The sequence below is a fragment of the Athene cunicularia genome, assembly GCF_003259725.1.
Source record: "Athene cunicularia isolate RWA chromosome 17 unlocalized genomic scaffold, athCun1 chr17_part1, whole genome shotgun sequence".
In the NCBI taxonomy this organism is placed as follows: Eukaryota; Metazoa; Chordata; class Aves; order Strigiformes; family Strigidae; genus Athene; species Athene cunicularia.
The window spans coordinates 9,917,627-9,939,120 of record NW_020799122.1 but is presented as its reverse complement, the minus strand read 5'-3'; the positions used below and the strand labels follow the sequence as shown (position 1 = coordinate 9,939,120).

Genomic DNA, 21,494 nt, shown 5'->3' with positions numbered 1-21,494 from the left:
CAGAAGTAAGATATTTGGAAGCTAAAGGCCTTTGTGTTACTTGATAATGTCCTGGGCAAATGTGTGGAGAAAATGGAAAGTTTGCCATTATCTTGATTGGCCCAGACAAGGGCTCTGGATTCCCAATTAATGAGAAACAGTGCAGAGCAATAAAGGCATTGTTAATTGAGAAGAAAGAGGGAGCTGAGGAAGAGCAAATCAGTGGGCTCCGATTGTTTAAGTCTTTTCCTCCCCTCCTCTCTTGATCCCTGTATATCTGCTGCTTTAACTCTTTGCTCTATGGGAAGTGCTCCATTGCCATGCAGGGAAAGGCTGGTAGCATAGCTGTGAGGGTGAAAAAAGACACCTGGAAAAATGAAATACTCTTTAAATGTATATTAGCCCATTATGCCCCAGTTGACTGTAATTCAAAAAAATAGGAATAAGACTTCTTTGTTGATAAAAAGCTGGCTGTGGATCTGGTATTAATTTAGCAATTCTTATATTGGCAGTTCTTACAATGCCACAAACTTTCCCTGCCTGTTTTTTTTCTACACAGTCTCTGTGAATGTTTGCCACAGAGAGCTAGGGAAAAGGGGCCATCCTCCCCACGTGTGAAAGGCAGCAAAAGGCAAAGATCTGAAGAAGTCTGGTGTAACCTTTTCTTGGTCTCTTCTTTCCCCCACTTTTCTGTGTCTGTTTTGCCTCATTATTCTGATGTTGTTTCTTCTTTCTCCTCGATTTTCATGCCCATTTGTTGATATTTCTTGTGCTCTTTGACTTACTTCTCCTGATCCTCTCCCATTTGTCACATGAATGTCTCTGCTGCGTTTCTCCATCCTCTGACAGCTGATGAGATGACTGTGGGGAAAGTTTATGCAGCACTGATGATATTCGACTTCTACAAGCAGAATAAGAACAGCAGGGAGCAAGTTCACCAGCCTCCTGGAGGCCTGTGCCAGGTACTCAGCCAAAAGGTATCCTTCTCCATCCTCCTCTTGGGCAGCATGTTCTCCAGTGTTGGGCAGCTGTCATGAGAGTCACTGGCATGTTTCATCCAGAAAGTCTGGATGCTTCTCCAGGCAGGATTTGAAAACGCTGTCTCAAAAGTGGGAACCCCTCCTGAAAGTCTCTCTCTCAAAAAAAAAAAAAAAAATTTTTTTGCAGTTGCCTTTTCCAGTAGGTCTGGAAAGATCTTTTCCAAAAAAATGTCAAGTAACACTTGTCAGTCTAAGTCCTATTTTCAGAAGTGGCCTAGGGAAACCCCAGAAGATTTCTTTGGGACACCAAAGCTGTTGATAGTTTGACTATAAAATGTTTCAGCAATTTTTGAAAATGGGAATTATTCAAAATTTTTTTGGCTACAATAGATTTGAAGTTTTTAACAATTCCTTGAAAATATTTCCATGCAATTGGCTTGAGATTGAAACACCAGTGCTTTCTGATAGGACAAATACCTGTTGATTCCAGGATGGTCATCCAGCTGATCTCCAGCATGGCCGGTCTGTCTGTCTCACAGGTGGGAGGCTACAGCAGACCCAGTGTCACAATGAGCCACCTGAATGGCACAGCTCCTTTGGTCACATCAGTGCATGAAATCCCTACTGCGCTCTGGTGACCAGGGGAACACTTTGTTGGAGGGAACGGGGATTACAACACAACTCAGCTTGTGCAAAGCTGAGGGCACCAAGTGTCCTTCAGAGCCTCTTACAGTTATGGGAAGGCTGGGGTGTGCTTTCAGCTGGGCTGATCTCTCAGGGTGACAAAGCGGACTCTATTAACTAGGAAAAGCACTGCAGCCCATCCTCCCCATGCACAGCTCTGTCTCTGACAACCTTTCCTTGTGCTTCGCAGCCCGGACCGGTGTCACTCTTCCACCCTTTGAAGGCCACTTTGGAGCAAACCCAGCCCACAGCATTCAACAACGCAAAGGCGTTCCTTCGCCAGAAAAGCTCAGCCTCACTAAACAACGGGGGCACGTTGTGAGTATCCCATGGCCACCCCACCAAAACTGTAACACAGGGAAGGGGCACGCTGGGTGTATGCATCAACCCTGAGCGCTGCTGGTTCAGTTACTCTGGAGGTGGGGCAGCACAGCTGGTGACACCAAAACCATCAGCCCCTTCGCACCATAGCTGGGACAGTCCTGCTGGTGGCTACCAAAATGCCTCTGTGCTGCTCTGCTTCCCACTGCTGCCTCAGGTGCAGTTATCCATCTGGTGGTAGTGTTGGGTTCTCGAGATCTTCATGTTTTCTTAATGGTTTCCTCTGAATCTTAATTGGAGAGCTTTCCATTGTGGCTGGTTGTAAGTGTGAGTTTACTTACAGGAATTTGGAATCACTGCAAAACAACCAAAGCAGCCCCTGCCCACTAACCACCACTGCAGTGAGTTCTTGGGAGTCACAATGTCCTTGGGAACAAAGTTGTCTCTCGAGCTCATGGCACTGGTAACAGCAAGAGCTTCTTGAGACTTTCCAGGACCAAATCTGGCTCTTTCTCTTTGGACAAAATAATACCTCCACAGAGAGCTTACCAAACAGTTATAGTAACAGTGATCCCTAATCAATTCTCCATTTCCTGCTCTTCTTCAGGTGACTTTCCTCTGGCTCACAAGCGCTATGGATTTTTAATGATAGGCATCTGAAGTTTAAATGTCCCAAATAACCCTGATGGGGAAACCAACATCAGACTCAGCAGTGAAACCCAGGGCCACCTGTACCACTGTACAGCCAGTGAATGAACTTTAGCATGGCCACAGATGTGTTTGACCAATGTCTAACTGGTCTTGCATACATAATTTGCCTGAACTCCAAAATTCTTCTTCATCAGAACTTAAGCTGCAGAAGTTGTTTTCCTTAGTTACTGAAAAAAAACCCTGTGATGTCTGGTTTGATTTCCTTGTTGTTCTTCACCAGCAGCTGTGCCTATTCTTGCAACTAGTTTGACAAGTTAAGCCTCAAAGAGTATCTGAGTGGTTTACCTTCATCACAATTAGGTCAGCAAAATCTCTTTGCAGAAGAGTTAATCTTTTTTCATCTCTTTTCCTTCTGACAGGCCAGCCCCAGAGGGTGGGATCAAAGAGTCTAGTTCTTGGGGGACTCAACGCACCCAGGACATGTTTTATGAAACCAGGACACCAGCTTTTGAACGAGGCCACTCAGAAGAAATCCCCATTGAACGGGTGAGCAAACAGGTTGAAGATCTGAGAACAGGGTGAGATGCAGTAGATTTTAGAAATGCAGTAGATTTTTAGAAATGTTAGAAAACGTTTAGAAAAGAACAGGTGAAGACAGGGTGAAATGCAGTAAACAGTAGATCTGTCTCTTAAGACAAGCATTGTTCTGTCTCTCATAACCCCAAGTTTGCTTGAACATTATGGAGATAAACCAAATTTGGTAGCTTCTATTCATAGCTGTACACGTGGACATGCCTTCCATGGAATTATGTGTCTACTCTGACAGGTTACTTAAGGTTGTCTCTTCCTACTCATCCCATTGTCATCAGTGTACAAAGTCAGATGAGGGGTTTCACAGGTCACAGCGGGGGCTCATTGCCATGGCTGGTGGAAGAGCTTGGCCCACTGTTGTCCTTGTTGAAGACAGCACTGTAGATAGACTAACCTGAGCTCTTAATTTACTCTTTTTCCTGTACTAGCATCTTTTCACAATTAAATCAAACTTAGTAGAAGCCTGCTTAGATGATGGCTTCAAAGATGATGTTCATGTTCTTGCTGCTGAAACCATTTCTTGTTTCCCTCAGGTGGTAGAAATGAGGGAAATGAGCCCCACGCTTGCCAACGGAGAGCACCAACCAGGCCTGGAGAGCCAGGGGCGGGCGGCTTCCATGCCACGCCTGGCTGCCGAAACTCAGGTGAGCAAGGGAGACTGTAATAGTGGTGGGAGACTGAACTCACTATCTTCTCTCTGCTTGCTGTGTTGTTGGAAGTTGCTTGTGAATATTTGTTTTAAAATACGTTTGCTGCACCTAGAGACAGGTAACCAGCCTTTGTGCTTGGATGGCAGGTATTCATGTGTGGACACCGCACTGTCCCCAGCGTTACTCATCCCTGGCTGCAGCAAAAAGCAATCCAGAGAAATCCCTCTATCTGGGTAGCTAAGTGATGACTACCGACCCAAGAGTGTCTATTCTGATTAACGGGGGACAATGCTGTTTGCCAGCCTGTATTCCTGGAAGGCATGTTTCCCATTGACAGCTGCGTGCCACCTATCCAGACAGACAGTCAAGACGTGCTCCTGTGCCCTAGCCATAAAGAAAGCCAAAGATGTGCTGTGATTCTCTTGGATGAATGCAGTAGGTACAGAAAATAACAGGGAGTCTGTGCCCGGAAGGCTGCATTGAGACACGAAGCATCCTCTCTGGTTTTTCTTCTCTTTCCACAATATTTAACATATACTGTATTGTGACTTTGGTCAGTAAAATGTTGTTGAGGATTTCATTTGTTTAACTTCTTGTAAAGAAATCTCATCACTAGAGTTGACTTTTACAGCAACTAGTCAATGCTACTTAGTGTGTAGGATGTCACAGTATACACAGATCGTTTTGGGGCATTTCACATGTTCATTGCTAGCTTGTTGTCCTGGATGCTCTCCAGCCACTGTCCTGCCTCCTGTGTGTCAGAACATCTTACCCCGCATAGTCGTGTCTCCCTCATTCCAAGGGCCTGATTCATAGAGTCAGGAGTGAGCAGCCCGCAGCTGTGGGCTGTTTCCATTGCTCTTCATGGGGAGCAGAATGTGAAGGGTATGCTGCACCCCGAAACTAAATGCCTGTGTATTGCATATACAGCAATAACTCCGAGAGATAAAATCTTTTTGCTAACATGCTCAGGCTGGCACAAGCTATACTTCATCAGCTAACAAATTTCCCAGCTGACTCCAGAAACTGCAGTCTTTGTATGCGAGCTGGGAGTCTCTCTGTTATCAGGAACACTACTCAACATGCTTAATAAAAGAAACAGACCCCAAAGCAAACCCACACTCCCTCCCTTCCCCGAACAAAGTTGTCCTTTATTCTAGACCACAAGTAGCATCTTTCCTTCCAAGGCAAAGCAGTTGGCAGCAGCACTGCTAGCAGCACGAGCCTTTCCTTGGGAAACTCCTCTCGGCTGCAGTCAGACATTTGCCAAAGTGAGTGTCTCCTGCAGAAGCAGGGTAGGTGTTGCCCAGGGCACAGCTGCCCCATGGGAAAACTGTCTAATCCCGTTATGAATCAGGCCTGTAATATGTGACCAGATCTAACCTCATTTAATAATACAGTGTTTTGGTGGTTGTAGCTTCGGCTGAATAACTGATGTACTTTCTGTGTGTGTCTTCCCCCTCTGTGCCCTCCACCCTCCCTCTCACGTGCTGCTTCGGCTCCCCCCAAACTTTTGAGTTCTTTATAACTCTTATTTGCAATGCTTTCTGTTTCTGAATGTCTCCCTTTCTGTTTGCCTGTCATTCCTCTGTCTTTTTATGTTCCACTTTTTAAACAAAAATCTTCCTATGCTTTCAACCTCACCTCCTCCCTCCCTCTTTGCTGTCCTCCTGCCCCATCACCTCCCCTCCCTTGTCGTCATCGTGTCTGCTGCACATCTGCCGTGATGTCTGACAATGGCTGTACTGTGGGGCTGCTTCAAATAATGTCTCTCATCTTGTCCGAATTGTTTGCAGAGGAGCAAAGCACGGTCACCTGGGAGTTACCTAGCAGTATGTAGTTTGCACTAAGTTGTATCCTATTAAATTCATGTTAAGAAATAATTAACCTTCCTTAACCCTTTACTTTTCTCCCTTCTCATTGGAGTCCAATGTTGCACCGACGCAGCCGCTATCTCCTCCCACTTTGCTGCAGTTCCCTCGATCCACAATTGCACGCTGCACGCTGTAATAGCTGGGATTTTTTGTTTGTGTATTTTGCTTATTTGTGTGTTTTTGTATGCCTTGTTGCACAGGAATTTAGGAAGTGGAAACAATCAGTTTGGTAATGCAATTAGTAACTCTCTGAAGGGTTATGGTATATTCTCGAGAGGCTTGTGGGGAGTCTGCATGCCCCGTTAATGTAACGGGAGCATTGTCAGGATTTATGGAAAAGGTATTCATTGCTTTGGCACTTCCCATGAGTGTCAGTGGAGACTTCAGTCCCTGGAATAAGCACAGAATTAAGTCCAAAGAGAAATGTTAATTTCCTATCAATTTGGTCTTTTTTTTTTTCTTTTTTTTTTCTGGGAAATTTCTGTTGTCTCCTTCCTGGCAGCTCCTATATAGATTTTGAAATCTGGAAAAGTGGCTTTAGTGCCAAGTATTTTCACTTTTCTTTGCCCATCAGACCATCCATCTTCAGGCTTAACAGTAAGCAAGGAGAACAAACATGAAGCTCTTCAGTATAATTTCTTGCGCACACATCAGGCACCACAGGAGGAGGCAAATGCAGCACAACATTTTTCTGCTAACTGAACTGGTGCAGAGCCTGCACTGATGCTGCAGGCTATGCTGTGCTCCCCAACCCCAGCAGTGTCTTCCTTGTGCCCCTGGCAAACCTTCCATCTCTAGTACTCCACCTTGCCCTCCAGTGGGAAGCACCAAAATTTGGGTAACTGCCTAGCAATAGAGAGAGCACCAAACAAAATTCAGTCCAGACTGCATCTTTGCATGAAAGATAATCTGCCCATGACATCCCACTGGGAGGGAGAGCAATTCATTCCATTCAAAATAACAAGCAGAGCTGTGAAACAACTGGTTTTGCATTGTGTAAATATCATGGGGCAGCAGAGATCTGAATTTCAGGATAAGCAAACAAAATAGCATAGACAGCAAAAATAATACAGAGCTCTTTGGAAAGGTTACAATGAACAAAGTAAATGTTCTGCAAGAACTGGTGTTGGAGGTACACATTGGATTGTGAATTCAAACAAGTGTAAGGCACTGGAGGACATCCTGAGCTCCTTCCCTGTCAGGCTGGACCACCATGCTCAGAGGTCTTTCCTCTGCCATGCAGCTTTGATGCAGTGGTAGACTCAGGGAAAACTCCAGAGGATGGATGAAGCCCTGTCTCCAGCACAGAGCCAGCTAGAATCCAGCAGAGTGACAGAGAAGGGAACGTGGGAATTGTCCTCATTTTCTGAGCTTTATAACCTGGTGACTGGGCAGCAGGGAAGGGAAAAACTGGGAGAATAGGTGTCCTGCAGCCCACTTGTCTTGGTTTCTGCAGCGTACCTGTGTGAGATTTTTAACCTAAATGGAAGGAGGCAGAGTCTGGAGCTGCCACTGGCACGGGGACAGGATCCAGCGATGCCTGTGGGAGTCTGTGCTATTGTGCTGTGTCCAGATGTTTGGTGAAAAATTATTTGAAAACAGCAATAGCAAATCAGTAGTCACTTTTGGAGATGTCCTGGTAGAATTGCAAGACATACATGCTATCCTACTTGTCCTAGCCACAGGGCTTCAAGGAGTGATGGTGGGACAAGAGAATTTTAAATATTTGATGGGAGTCATCTTCAACTGCAGGGAGGTAGAAGTAATTTCTCAGTGGTTTGTCCACTTATTCCTGATTTTTCTCCCTCTCCATGTGATGCCCAGCAATGCTTTCATGCTTTCCTCTTTGGAGTTGCTTTGAGATGACCACATCCCTGAAGCAGCTTTGGATCAAACTAGTCTTGGAGAATTATCTTTGTGAGATGCTTGGCTACTGTGCTGCCCTATGCCCCTGCTGATCTCCTGTTCACTCCTGTGATGCTGTGTTTGGTGTGAAGTGCTGCATACTGCTCTGCACCCGTGGTACCTGTGGATTGGCACTCTGCTAAAAGTAAAGCCCATTTCAGCAAATGGAGATCACATTTGCTCCTCAAATTTAGCCCTCACTCTACCATTCCACAAGTCTGCCCATTCCAGTTATATCTAATTAACCATTTTTCTCCTTCCCCTCCTTGCCCCTTTCTCTTACTGTATAACCCTCCCCATGCTGGGAACCAAGCAGCTGAGCACGGTGCAGCACCTGCCCTCACCCTGCTCCATGTCCCTCCGTCTGCCTTGCAGCCCATCCCGGACACGAGCCCCATGAAGCGCTCTGTCTCCACACTGACCCCGCAGCGCCCTCATGCCATGCACCTCTACGAATACTCCTTGGAGCGCATGCCACCGGAGCAAGGGCATCACCACCATCACCACCGCTGCCACCGGCGGAAAGAGAAGAAGCAGAAGTCCTTGGACAGGTCCCCCCATCAGCTGGCCGATGGAGAAGCTGGTAGGTGTTGTGCAAACAAGGATTTGTCCCTTGTCCTCCACCCTTCAGGATGCACAGCAGTCATCTGGTGTGATTTGGGGTCCCGTCTGCATGGAGGAACGCCCCTGCCTCACACTTGGAGTGTTCTTCCTGTGTTGGTGAACCCAAACCAACATTATTCTTTCAGTGGCTCAGTCTGGTGAGTCTTCTTCTAAGGACAAGAAGCAAGAGCGTGGCCGGTCCCAAGAGAGGAAGCAGCATTCTTCCTCCTCCTCTGAAAAGCAGCGCTTCTACTCCTGCGACCGCTACGGCAGCCGAGACCGTTCCCAGCCCAAGTCTGCTGATCAGAGCAGGCCCACCTCACCCAACGGAGGGCCAGAGCAAGGTCCACACAGACAGGTGAGGAGATGCAGGGTGGGAGAAGAGCCCTAAGCTCTTCCAGGGGTGTACACACTTTTTCGGTGTTTTGTTTAAAATAAAGGAGGCAGGATGGGGAAGGAAGGCCAGGCACTAGGATACAAAGCCACTGAGGTCCTGCTTAGTGCTTCACATCCAAAACAGGGATGGAAATGTCACTTGATGGCTCTTTAGTGGCCGCCTACAGAGTGAGTGACTCAAGGTGTATCGCAGAGATCCCACTGCTAAGGACACCCTTGCTCATGGCTTCAGCAGAGCAGCCTGAGAGACCTGAGGACTGGCAGCTCTTGTTGCTGGTCGAGAAAGTGTATCTGAGCCAGAGCAGGCTGGTAGCGTGGCGTGGGACCTGGGCAACTGAGCTGAACCGTTCCCCTGCCGGCTGTTTTAATCCAGCACCTACCGCTGCCCCTTGCACAAACATCTGGTGGTTGCCAAGGAAATCCTTACCACAACACAAACCAGTGTAATAGAGTATAGGGATTCCAGACAGCCAGAGCTGTGATTTCAGCAGGGTTTGCTCATATGAGCAGGATTTTCCAACTGCTGTTGCGTAGGCTTCAGAGCTGTCCTGTATTATAGAACAGGTTAATTTTCTGAAAATTGAGGATAATGTCATTTTTCCCTCGCATCAGATCAATCTTCAAATGTGCTCTCTAGCTGGGAGGAGAAATCATGGTAAGGGAGAGGAGGAATGTAGGAGAAGTCAGGACCTGGGTGGAAGGGGAGAGCTCACCCCTGGGCCAGCACGATCCCTGCAAACGTCAAATAATGCACAGCTGCTGTGCCAGGAGGGAGGCTCTGGCCACTCTTCAAAATCTCCCTAAATCTGCAGTGAGGTGGTGGTGTGTCACCAGCTGGGTGTCTCAGGAGAGGCTGAGAGATGCTGTCAGCCCTGAGCCCCTGCAGCAACATCAGCTCATGGGGAACAGGAGAAAATCCTGCTTTCAGCATGAGTTAGAGCCCAGGGGAAGGATTTAAATGAAGAGGCTTCATAGTGTCCCACTAGCTGCAAAATGAAGCAGCTTTTTTATTCCTTACCCTGTCCTGGGCCTTTCTCTCTCCCTCCTTAGCAGCATCCAGGCTGCAGCATCAGAGGCTGCAGTGCTGCAGTGAGTGCTCGGGGCTGCTGCCCCGCAGCTCAGGAGACACGCGGGCCGTGGGACACACTTTGCACAGTTATTCTCAGCTGGGGGGGGATGTGACATTGGTGTGAGGTCTGATGCACTCAGGACTGTGTGTGGCCATAGCAAGAGGGAGCTGCAGCCTAACAGGTCATACCCATTTCCAGTTACTGCAGTCCCCAGCCGGCCTTCATCTGATTTTTCAGAAAAGATTTTCTTCCCATTTCTTAATTTCTTCCTCTGGTTTGAGAGGCAGGAAGATGGCACTGATTTTTAGCATGATGCCTCTCCTTTCTTGTATGCTCAGTTTACCAGAACTTCAAATATCATGTATGTTTTAATTAAAAAACTGAAATCTTCCCACAGTTCATAGACATTCAGCACTGGAGCATCAGCTGGCTTTTATAAATCTGTTCCCCCAGTTCCAGTGGAGTCTGTATTGTCTCCCATGTCCTGTGGGGGTTTAGTAAAGCAGGGAGAAGGAAGTCTGTTGTTTCAGCGTCCATGTATTTTATGCGATCACATGCTACCTACTTTGAGTGGAGCTGCTAATACATCCCCTGGTTGTTCTGGAAAAAAAAACAGATTCAAAGAATAGCCAAGCCAGCATCTCACTTCTGTCCCAATGAGCTGAAGACCCCTTGTCATAATAAGGTCTCTGCAAGAAGCTCTGTCAGGCTGTTTCCTGTGTTATTCTGGCTCGATAACAAGGTGCTTATTAATTCTCAAGTATTTTCTTTGTTAGTCTGTCTCTCTCCTTGGGAGACACATTTTTCCCCAGGAGCCCTGGCCCAGCACATTTCACCAAGTCCCTGGAGGCCCCTGCATACACCAAAAGAGAGGCTGGCTTGAGCTCCACCCTGCCAACAAGGTGGCTCCATTCCAGCTAGAGCCAAGCCAAAAATCAGGACAGGTTTGGTTCAAAGAGAAGTTCTTTGGAGGTTTTTTTTAATACAAAAAAAGGAGATAAGAAAACCAAGCCATGAACATTTCATTTTGGGTCAGCTCACAATGCTTTCTTTGACCCACATAGAAATGTTATGCATCTTCTGTGAATTTTCCTCTTCAATGAAGGTGAATTGTTAAATATAAATCCCATTTCGTGATGAATCCGAGAAAAGCATTTTTTAAAATGAGGTAAAACTTCTTGGAATTTCAAAATGGTTCAGCAGAAGAAGCTTGCTGGACATTTTGAAAAAAGACCTCACCATCTTTTTACAATCAAGACCATTTCCTGAATTGGTCCTGGATAAAAGAAGCCTGAAAATCTCACAAAACTCCATTATTAGCTTATTAAAACAATTTAGTTCTGCTTTCATTTGTAAGTACTGTAATTTTGAGGGGCTCAGCCTCAGGCCCTTGGAAAAAGTTGATCATCTTCCTCTGGATGTTGGTAAATTGTAGATCGCTGCATGGTGGTCACCATCTCCTCCATCTCTCAGGGAGGCAGGTGATGGGAGGTGGCTCAGCTGGGGGGCAGGCGCCTGGAAGGAGAACACGTGTCTGTAGCAGAGAGCAAGGCTGAAATGTGGGGAAGCCAGAGAAGGGAGAGGATGAAAACCAAAGAAGAGAAAGGCAAAGATTCAGTTTCCAGGCTGTGGAAGATGTGAGTGATTGGTGCAGCAGCATGAGCAGCAAATGCCGTGTCAGTCCTTGGTGCCTGTGGAGAGCGGAGCTCCGGTGAGCGACACCCACGCTGCTCTGCACCCCCACATAACACCCGTGTTGCCTCTTCTTCTGAGTGACATGACACAACTCATGGCAACAGCGGCTGAAATAGCCTCTACATCCACCCGCTGGGCTGATAACCCCCAGCACGGCTGTGCTTGCCCTGAAATCTGTGCTGGAAAACCCAGGCAGAGCAGAGCAAGCATTGATGGATAACACAGCAAACAACAATCTGATGTTTTTATAGGAAGGGAAAGCTGCTCTTTAAAAATTAAAGGTCTGGTCTCAAAATGTTAGGTCACGGAAGTCTAGGGGATTTTGAAAACACTCTCATAGGGCTATTTATCTACTGCCCTGGGAGAATGTAAACAGAAATGCCAAAACAAGGGCCCATGCCACTCACTCATGGCATTTTTTTAACTTACTGTATCTTAATGCACTCCCACATGTCACTGTTAGTAACCCAGGAAGCTGCCAGACTCCTCTACCACTCAAAAATCAGCTGTGTAATATTAAAGAAGAGCAGGTGAATGCATTTTTGTTTGAGGAACTTGTTAGTTAAAGCCCGCCCAAAAATCTTTTTTCTGTTGTTTCTTCAGAGTGGCTATTTAATCAAAATCACTCCCCAAACTACAAAAAAACAGTTTGCCCCCAAATTCTCTTTCCACATAATCCAATTCTGACCACAGAAATGATTCCTAACATCAGCATTCACAACCGTCGGGTGAAGTTCTGCAAAAACCCGCCCCAAAGCAAAGAGTGCTGTTTTGCAAAATTGTCTTTGCAAACAAAAATACTGTAGGTTTTTGAGCTGCTCCCGCCTAGTTCAGGTAAGGCGCATGTTGAGCCTGTGTATGATGTGGATGCCTTCCCTCCGGACAGTGTCCCCTTCTGTTGGAGCGTCTGCTAGTTTGCGTCCTACCGATGCTCTGATCGTTTCTGTTCTTATTTACCTCTCTCAGAACTTTAGTTCTCCAGCTCTTTACATCTCTTGTTGAATTATTTCTCGAGAACCTCCTCCCCCTAACTGTACCTGTCTAAACTCTCTCTTTTTTGCTTTTCTTTCCTCTTGTGACTTGTCTCTCCCTTCTGTTGCTTCTCCTTCTGTTTTATACCTGCCTGCCTTTGTGTTTGTCTGGTGTTTCCCTTTTTTATTTTTTGATTTGCCTTGTTCCAATTTTTATGTAGGGCAGTGGTTCAGTTAATGGGAGCCCCTTGCTGTCGACATCTGGTGCTAGTACCCCATGCCGGGGTCGGAGGCAGCTCCCACAGACTCCACTGACCCCACGTCCCAGCATCACTTACAAGACCGCTAACTCCTCGCCTGTGCACTTCACCAGTTTCCAAACCGGCCTGCCCACTTTCTCCCCGGGACGCCTGAGCCGTGGCTTGTCCGAGCACAACGCGCTACTGCGGGGGGACCAGCAGCCGCCCCCCCCGGCCGTGGCCCGCATCGGCTCTGACCCCTACCTGGGGCACCGTGATGAGGCTGACAGCCCCTACCGCGCGGTGCCGGAGGACACGCTCACCTTTGAGGAGGCAGTGGCCACCAACTCGGGACGGTCCTCAAGGACTTCTTACGTCTCCTCCTTGACCTCCCAATCTCACCAAATCCGCAGGGTGCCCAATGGCTACCACTACACGCTGGGTCTCAACACGGGCCCTGGGACTGGCACCAGAGGACGTAGTTACTACCATGAAGCCGATGAGGATGACTGGTGCTAGCGGCATGGCAAAACCCTTCAAGGTGTGCGCGTTTAAAATCGATGAGTTTTATCATCTGGAAGGCTGTGCGCTCCGATGCGCGCGGTGCCCAGGGCCGGAGGGTGCCCACGGGGCAGCCCCTGCAGCGAGAACTGCTCTGCCCCCGGGGTCCGGAGACACTCCTGCAGCTTCTCTCCTCTCTTTTTCTTTGTTTTTTTCTTTTTTTTTTTTTTTTTTTTTTTTTCACTAGACAAATCGAGGAAGAAGGCTTCCTCCTTAGGGGGAAGGCAGCCGGGGGAGCACATCTCTCTCTCCCTCTCTCGCCCGCCTCCCTACTGCCTTGTCTAGTTCAAAGACATGCACCAGATGCCAAATCCGCGACGCACGCGAGAAGCCGAGAGAAGAGCAGTCCTCACCTTCAAGAGCAGAAAAAGCAGACTGTCGATCCTTTACGAGATTGGCGCAGTTTTTGTTGGGCTATTTCTTAATTAATTTATTATTATATTCTTTTCCCCGGTCAGGGTGGGAGTTGGGGCTTGCAAACGGACACACATGAACAAAGATCACATCCACGTTTTATCTCGTTCACTGCTAAGAAGGAAGAGATCTACCCAAGAAACTGGGAGAGGAGAAACACAGACCAGAACAAAGGACAGTCCACGGGGACTTGATGTTCAGCCACAGCAATCCTTTTCGGCGGAGCCAGTGGCACACCCCTGAGCCAACCAAGTGCTCCAGCAGCCGGGACTCTGCTCTGACACCGCTGCCGTGTGGATCTCTTTTAATTTACTCACCACGTCGGGTCCTTCACACTGACACATGATAAAGCCACAAGAGAGCTACTTTGTAAGGACTGTTTCCTTGCTGCTGAGACTTTTCTTTCTGTCCCTCTCTCCTGTCAAACGCAACACGCCCTCACTGTTTTGTCTTGTTTACAATATAAGCTTGATTTAGCAAAAAACAACTAAAAAAAAGAAAACCAGAAAAAAAAAAAAAGAGGAAAAAGTGTAGGGGTGAGAAGAAGAAATGTTATTGGTTTTATATCAAGCTATTAGATAGAACTTTAACTTTTCATTGTGTGCATTTTTGTAAATTGTACAGTAAAAAAAAAAAAGAAAAAAGAAAAAAAATACTCTTTATGTAGAGAATTAGTCCAATTGTCATTCCAGGTCCCACCGTTTCTACCGAATGCTCCAGTTGTTCACTACTAAGTGCCTAACCTTTGAAATCTTTCACAGTGATGATGCAACCTCTTGCTTCGATGCATCAGACCTTGGGCGAGCGTGGGGAGGGGCAGAAGGGGAGGGAGGACAGGGCCAGGAGGAGCCGCTCGTCTCAGAGGTCCTGCGGTGCACACAACGCCCCGCATCGCATCGCTGGCCAGTGCATTCGAGTACCAGGTTGGAAGCTTACAGTGGGGAAGGCAAACATGCTTTGGGGTTGGTTTGGGTTTTGTTAACCTTTTTGTTTTCTTTTTTTTTGTTTTTTTAATATATACTTTTATTGGTGGGAGGGGAGTGATTGCAGCAAACAAAACTGGCCTTTTCTCATTGACTAGTGTTTAGGTCCTGCAGGAGAGATGAAGGTGGAAAAGTACAGCATCTGCAGAGACACTCTTGCAGGAGAAGCAGCATCTTTCACTCTGCGTGTCGGGTCGCAGTTGGGCTGCGAGAGCTCTGGCCATTTTCCATGGTGCATAATTTGTGTTGAGGGCAGTTGGAGAGAGTCTTGGTTTTATTGCCTGTTAAGAGAAGGTTAAAAAAAAAAAAAAAGCAAAACCTCTAACTCTGATTCTCAGGGATGAGATTTCTGTGTTCTTGCAATGACTCTTGCGTTGGATGATTTTTTTATTTTGTGTTTGTGTGGATTTCTGCACTCTGAGCCTGGGAAAGGGGCAAATGTGGTATGCCAGTGGGGAGGGAGTGCTGAAAGAAAACCCTGGGCAGGACCTTGTGTCCGTGGGTCTGATGAACCATTGTAGGGCTAATCTGGGGCACAGGGTGGCCAGAGGACACATAGTACACTGACAAAAGGTTAAAGGAGGAAGGGGGGGGGAGGTGCCAAGTGAGCACATTGGTAAAATTGCTGATAGGAAAGAGGAGAGGGTTGGACAGATGAATTTTTTCAGAGGATCTACCAAGCCCCAGAACTGTGAAACTTCTCCAGGAGAAGCAGTCGCTTAGGATGGGTAGAGATCCTGCTGGACCCCGGTGATTTGTTTTGTCACTGGGGTGGCTGGAGGGTCTCTGATGCTACCAAAATGCTCAGGAGGTCGTCTTGCGCTCCCAGCAGTCTTTCAGCCTCAGGCAGGGAACAGTCTGCTGGAGGGTGGTTCTTCACATCCCCTGTAGCTCTTCTGTTGAGGAAATTCAACCTGGTTTTGTTTCCTTCTGTGTTTTTTTGGGTTTTTTTTGTTCCGTTACGAAACAATAATCTCTGGCCAATCTCATCCCTGGATTCTGCTAAAGGATAACTCCTGTCTGTAACTCTGTCTCTGTATTTATGTGCACTTTGAATAAAGGAAGTGCGGTAGCCAGAGGTCCGCTGTGGGTAACGGCTGTAATTTGCAAACGGAGGGCTATGCAACAAGATGACACGTTCGGAAATACATCCAAACCACCAACAGTCAGAAAGACCTTCATCCATTCTGTAGCTTTATCTGCTGGATTTTCCTGTTTCAGGCTTCAGCATGATTGTGACCAAATGTTTTATACATTTTCCTTATATGAAGGCACAAACACCTTATTTGAAATTTTAAAGAAAACGTTACTCTTTTACTCCAGGAAGTAAAGGAGAGGGGAAACACAATCTCTCTGACAGTGCATGCAAACATTGTACCCACACAGGAAAGCAAAAGAGATGTCTTTCTGTACTGAATAATTTTGCCTTTTTCTCCACTCGGCCTTTCCCCTTCCTCTACCATTTTAGATCCTCAAACCCCCAGCCCCGCACTAACACACCATCTGGAAGCGCACAGCCAAACAAGGGCCTTGGGTCACTCCAATTCTTAGGCAGAACACGAAGAAGAATCTCAAGTTGTCTAATCCTCCACCTGCCTTGTAGGGGTTGATGACAGTGACAGACAAGCCTGACCACAATTGTTCATAACCCTTTTCCTACCTTTTTTTACAGCCTCTCTGCTGTCTCTTCAATGCATACATGATATTTCCAAGAATCCTCATAGTGAGTTGCCAAACTTGAATTGCACCAATCAGTTTTCTGCATCCAGAACCAGTCTCGTAGTGGCTGTACTTTGAATAAGTAATGTTTGCATGTAAAATATATACATATATACATATATAAAAAGTATGTGCATGGAAAATGTTTATCTTCGTACTTTTTTGATACAATGTATTCATCAGTTGTTAATTTTTAATTATATTTGATATAAATTGGGGGTTTGTTGCAAAACTTTATATTTAAAAAAACAGTGTTAAAAATTATAAAAGTTCCAACCATGCAACACAAGCGGAACTTTACCCAAAAAAAAGGGGGAAAAAAAAAAGAAAAAAAAAGGTTCTGTGATTGCCTAGTTTGCTGCCTGAGTAATATTTATCAGCCAAACTTTGAATTCTGCAGTTGTTTCTACAATTACATTTTGTATGAAGCAAAGTCCTTGAATTAAAATAAAAACTTAGAAAAAAAACCCTTACAAATTCAAAGATGGTGTGTGCAGTGTGCCTAGTGACCGGGAGACCGCCATCCTGAGAGCAGCCTCCCAGCCGGTGGGCTGCCTAGGGGAGAGCCGCGGGGGGCAGCTTGGCTTGACCACCACGCTGAGCGATAACCCCCGAGAGCTGGTGTGAAACCGGATTTAGTTTAGCCCAAATTGGGACACTCTAAGAAATTGGCTGCATCTGTGTTTGTTTCCATACAGGCTTCACAGATGCTCGGTCTGAGTAGGGAGCTGTTTGCAAATTTGCTTTTGCAGTGTGGATCCAGTATGGAGATTACAGTTCCTGGAGTCTAACAGGCAGCAAAATTGCATAATTTAAGTTGAGGGTTACAAAAAAACCCTAGCAGTGATTGATATTTCTCTTGTTGATGTGCAAAAATGTTGGGCACTGTGCTCCCTTTAGATTTAACCCTCATTAAACCTTACACCCACTCCCAGCAAGTGTCCTTGGTGCTACCTCAGGTAGGCACGGGCGTGGAAATCGGTAGCATGTGGGCTTGGATTGTTGTCAGGAGTCTGCCATGTGTCCAGGGCATGCTGTAGCACTTGTAGAAAAAGAACCTAATAATAATAATAATCATAATAATAATTCTTGCTGACTGTACCTTGAAGTTCCTACTCCTAAGGCTTGCACTGAGCAGAAGAAAAACCCAAGGGCTGTTGGTACAGAAGGAAGGAACTTCTCATTTCTTTGGATAACTGCAGAACCGCCCTCATTCCCTACCAGGGGGAAAAAAATCCTCCATGTGCATCTCTTTCATCAGGGTGTGTTATTGTGACACTTCTGACTGTGTCAAGGACTCTCCAAAAAATTGAGAAAAATTATTATCAGCTGGAGAGCGCTGCTGAAGGGAAGACCACTGCATTTTTGCATTTTTTGGTACTGTTCAGAGCACAAGGTATATTTTAGCATTCAGCTCTTCTTCTCTCTTGTTGCATCTTTTCTGCGATGAGACCACCCAAGGTCCCACCTAAGATTCAGGTATCATGTGAAATGCTGTAGATGCAAGGAGAAGGTCTTTTCCCTTCTGATCACCAGTTCAGGCTGTAGCATGCAAAGAAAATGATTTTACTTGAGGTCACACAGTGAATTATTAGCAAAATTCTGAGCAGAATAACTTCTCTTGGCTTCCAGCCTGTGCAGGGTTTGGGTTTCTTGGGTGGGACAACAGTGGAGCACAGGGGAGAAGAGTAGGATTTTTATTAAATTTTTAAGATATCCCCAACAAACAGGATGAATGGAGGCTTCTGAATGTGTCTGAGCAGCATACAGGGGAAAGTTTGAAAAAACAGTGCAAGATTTGCGAATCAGTGTGCATCTCAACTTCAGCAGAGACGCCCATGGCATTCGCTCCGCTGCAGCCATCTGGGGAGCTAGAATCTGCCTGGAGGACCAGATGAGCAGCTTCTCCCCTCCAGATGTGTATCACAGAGCAGCTCCAAAACCAGCTTACCATCCCACATGTGTTTTCAAATCCTAAAAGCATTTTGTGGGCTTTATGCCTTTTAAAAAATGTATTTATTTTTCCTTTCTTTCTCCTTACTTCTGTTGTATTCTTTCAGTCCATGAGACCAAGGCAGCAAATGCACCCAACAGCTTCTCCAGGGACTGCCTGAGTCCTGGGGCAAAGGAGCTGGAGCAGGAGGGGTCCCTGCCACCAGATTTGAGCATCTCCCGTGTCTGAGACACGGGTGCCGAAACACCCATTTTGCTTTGCTTTTTGAGTTCACAAAATGGCACTAGTTTTGTACCTTGCCCCCAGCACCGCCTGGTTCTCCTGACCAGTGTAACAGTGTTCATGCAAAGCTGCCGTGTGAGCGGGTTTGCGCGAGGGCTCTTCCCTGCAGGGACACATCTTGCTAGCAGAGTTCTGCTCCCTGTATCTCCACTCTCTGCCCTGTGGATAAAATCTGGGCTTTGGATCAGGAATTCCGAGGACAGCACCCCCACGCCTTGTTTTACCATTAGGGGGTAGCATTTTCAGGCTTTTTCTACTTTATAGGGAAACAAAAAATGGAAAAAGGCTGATTCATCTCCCCTTGCAACTCTTTGAGGGTCATCCCCTGAAATATTTGTCTTAGGATGCAGAAGGCTTGGGATGAGACACTGAGTATACCTGAGTCCAAGCTGTGCAGGTAATTTGGCCTTTTATACTCTCTGGAGCATAAAAGCCATCATCATCTGGCTGCTTCCCTGTTCCAGCCACATTTGCAGACAGTGCCCATAGACTCCTGAGTACCCTCCAAGGTGATGAATTATTCATCCCAGTGGAATTCATCCCTCTTGGTCTCCTGATATTTTCAGGACTGTTGAAAGCACCGTTTTCAGAAAGTGCCTGATCATCATAATGAGCCTCAGCTCAACACTGTCCCTCAGCACATTCCAGAATATTTTGCAAAAGAGGCTGGGTTTCCATCTTCATTTGATAAAAAAAGGAAACTAAGACACCTCAAGGGGACTGAATTGCTCAGGGTCACCCAGCAAGCAAGTGCAGAAGTGTGGACAAGGTCTCCTGAGCTCCTGCAGGTCACTCTTCATGTCTTGGTGTTTTAAATCACTGATGTGTGTGTGATTTTTTTCCATCCACAGGCAACTTGTAGGGTGCTAGTGAGGTGATACTGGGACTTTAGCACATCATGCATTGGTTCCCTTGGAGGGAATTCAAAGAAAAGTGGCAATAATAAAAATGATGAAAGGTTGGGGGCTGATTTATGGCGATAGCTGTGAGGAGCTCTGCACAGCATGGGGAAGGGTGGCTCTGATAAGGCTGTGCAAATATTTGCGGGGGTGAAGTTCTGAGGCAGGTGAGTCAGCACAAAGGAGCTGCTGAGGCTGTTTGAGAAGGGAGGTCTGAGCAAACCAGCTCGCGAGCGAACTGATGGAAACCCCAGAATAGAGCTCCTTTGCCTGCAGAGGAAACCTGGGACATGCTGATGGAGCAGAGCTGTGTTAATTCAAAGAAAACAGTATCAGTAACTGTAGTTCATTCATTTTATCCTCATCTCCATTTTCTGTCATTGCTCTGAAACAGAATATCCCAGAACTGGCTTTGTCTGTGTCTGTTTTTATTATTTCTCTGTTTCTGGCAGCCTTTTCTCTGCCCAGCATGGCACAAGCAGAGGAGGAGGCACAGTCCTTGTCCAGCTACTCCTGCACAAAAGTCTGAAATACTCACAGGGGTGTAAAACCCCATTTTCTCACAGGAGGCTGAGGAGGGGAGTGGATGTGGTTGTGTTACTGCATTCAGCACAATGATAACATGTTTAAAAAGATGATGCTGAGCTGAGCCGACAGGACTGTGGCAGAATAAATGAATGCCTTTTACAAGGGTTTTTTTCCTCCTCATGGAGTGGAGAGTGTTTAAAAGACCTGGTTCTGCAGGTGATCCACCTAAAAAAAAACTCCTGCAGTGTGACAGTGGTACATGAAAGGAGTGGAGGGCAGAGGTTCCGCACTGCAAGGAGGTTGCATTTCCCACAGCAGAGCCCAGCTGCAGGAGAGAGCCCAGAGATGCAGCAGGAATTGTGCTGCTGGCACAGAAGGTTGCAGCTGTGGAAACCAATGGGATTCAGCAACACCTGAGGAAGGAAAGACAAGCCTGTGTCACATGTTCTTGACAAATAAAGTCCTCTACGCAGCAAAGTAAATGACTCCTTGAGTGTCTCTGACCTTCATTTCCTTGACAAGCTGAGTCAGTGCGTGGCAGGGGAAAGGCCTGGAAATGGGCAGAGAAGGGCGAGCACAGCGCATTGTGCACCCAGCGGGGCTCGCGTCTCCCCACGATTAAGCATCAGTCAGGACTTAGAGAGGAGCTTACAGCAGCCTGATTTCCCACTGCCACCTGAACGAAATGACAGCCAGGTGACATCACCGAGCCCATGGTCACTTGCCACGCTCTGGCAGGGACATTCACCTGGAGGCAGGCAGGTCTGGCTGCCCCTCGCTCTATGTTCCCATGTTTTTGGGGTGTCTTTGGGTGACTTGCAGAGAAAATACTAGCACAGACTGGGAGTGAGCCCGTCTCCTCCATGGACCTGAGCCAAAACGCCCAAAGGGCTTCTGTGAGCACCCCGGGTTTGTCACGCAGGGCAGAGCAGTGTCGTGGTGGCGGTGGCGGGGTCTGTGCCCCTGGTGACACCGGAGAGATGAGGTGCAGCACGAGGCAGGATCTGCCCTGGGGCAGCGGACATGGGGCTGGTGGGATGGTGATGGGGAAAACCCAATTTTGGGGTATCTGTAAATACCTTCCACTGTGGCTCAGAGGAGCCTGCAGTGGTGTGAGGGCTGGGCAGGATCTGGGCAAGGTGAGATTTAACCCATGTAATGCCAAGAGAGGGGTGAACTGGCCCCGACTCTGGGTAAGGGAAGCAGGGGCTAAACCCAGAGGACCAGTAGGGCTCTCACAGGAGAGCTGGGGCCCCTCACTCACCCCAAAATGCCACAGCGGGAGGCTGCGCTGTTCCCATCACCCTGTGGGAGCAGGGTCAGGTTTCCCCCCCCGGGGGGAGGCAGCGGGCTGGGGTACAGCTCTGGGGGCAAAGCACCCCGAAAAACACTCGCGGCAACTTTGATTTGGGGGGCATGGGGTGACCTCTGGAGGCCAAAGCAGCAGGTGGGGGAGGTCACTAACGCCTGCAGCACCCGGTTGAGGTACAAGCGTGTGTCTGTGTGTCCCCCCGGGCCGTGGGGGATCCCCCCCCCCCCCCCCCC

At 47.3% G+C, this 21,494-nt stretch overlaps 1 protein-coding gene across 15 annotated transcripts in view; it reads left to right on the top strand.

Annotated features, from left to right (window-relative positions):
• CACNA1B (calcium voltage-gated channel subunit alpha1 B) overlaps positions 1–14,225 on the top strand; it is a 301,534-nt gene extending 287,309 nt beyond the window's left edge. For 12 of the 15 annotated variants that reach the window (XM_026860253.1, XM_026860255.1, XM_026860252.1 and 9 more), the window contains 8 exons: positions 829–956; positions 1,834–1,961; positions 3,035–3,161; positions 3,740–3,850; positions 5,653–5,688; positions 8,011–8,218; positions 8,385–8,596; positions 12,592–14,225. In XM_026860253.1, coding sequence (XP_026716054.1) covers positions 829–956; positions 1,834–1,961; positions 3,035–3,161; positions 3,740–3,850; positions 5,653–5,688; positions 8,011–8,218; positions 8,385–8,596; positions 12,592–13,128 — 1,487 coding nt within the window. In that variant the 3' untranslated portion in view covers positions 13,129–14,225. The remainder of the gene's footprint in view (positions 1–828; positions 957–1,833; positions 1,962–3,034; positions 3,162–3,739; positions 3,851–5,652; positions 5,689–8,010; positions 8,219–8,384; positions 8,597–12,591) is intronic. The other 3 variants (XM_026860246.1, XM_026860256.1, XM_026860250.1) reach the window with 3 other exon arrangements.
• The last annotated feature ends 7,269 nt before the right edge of the window (positions 14,226–21,494 follow it).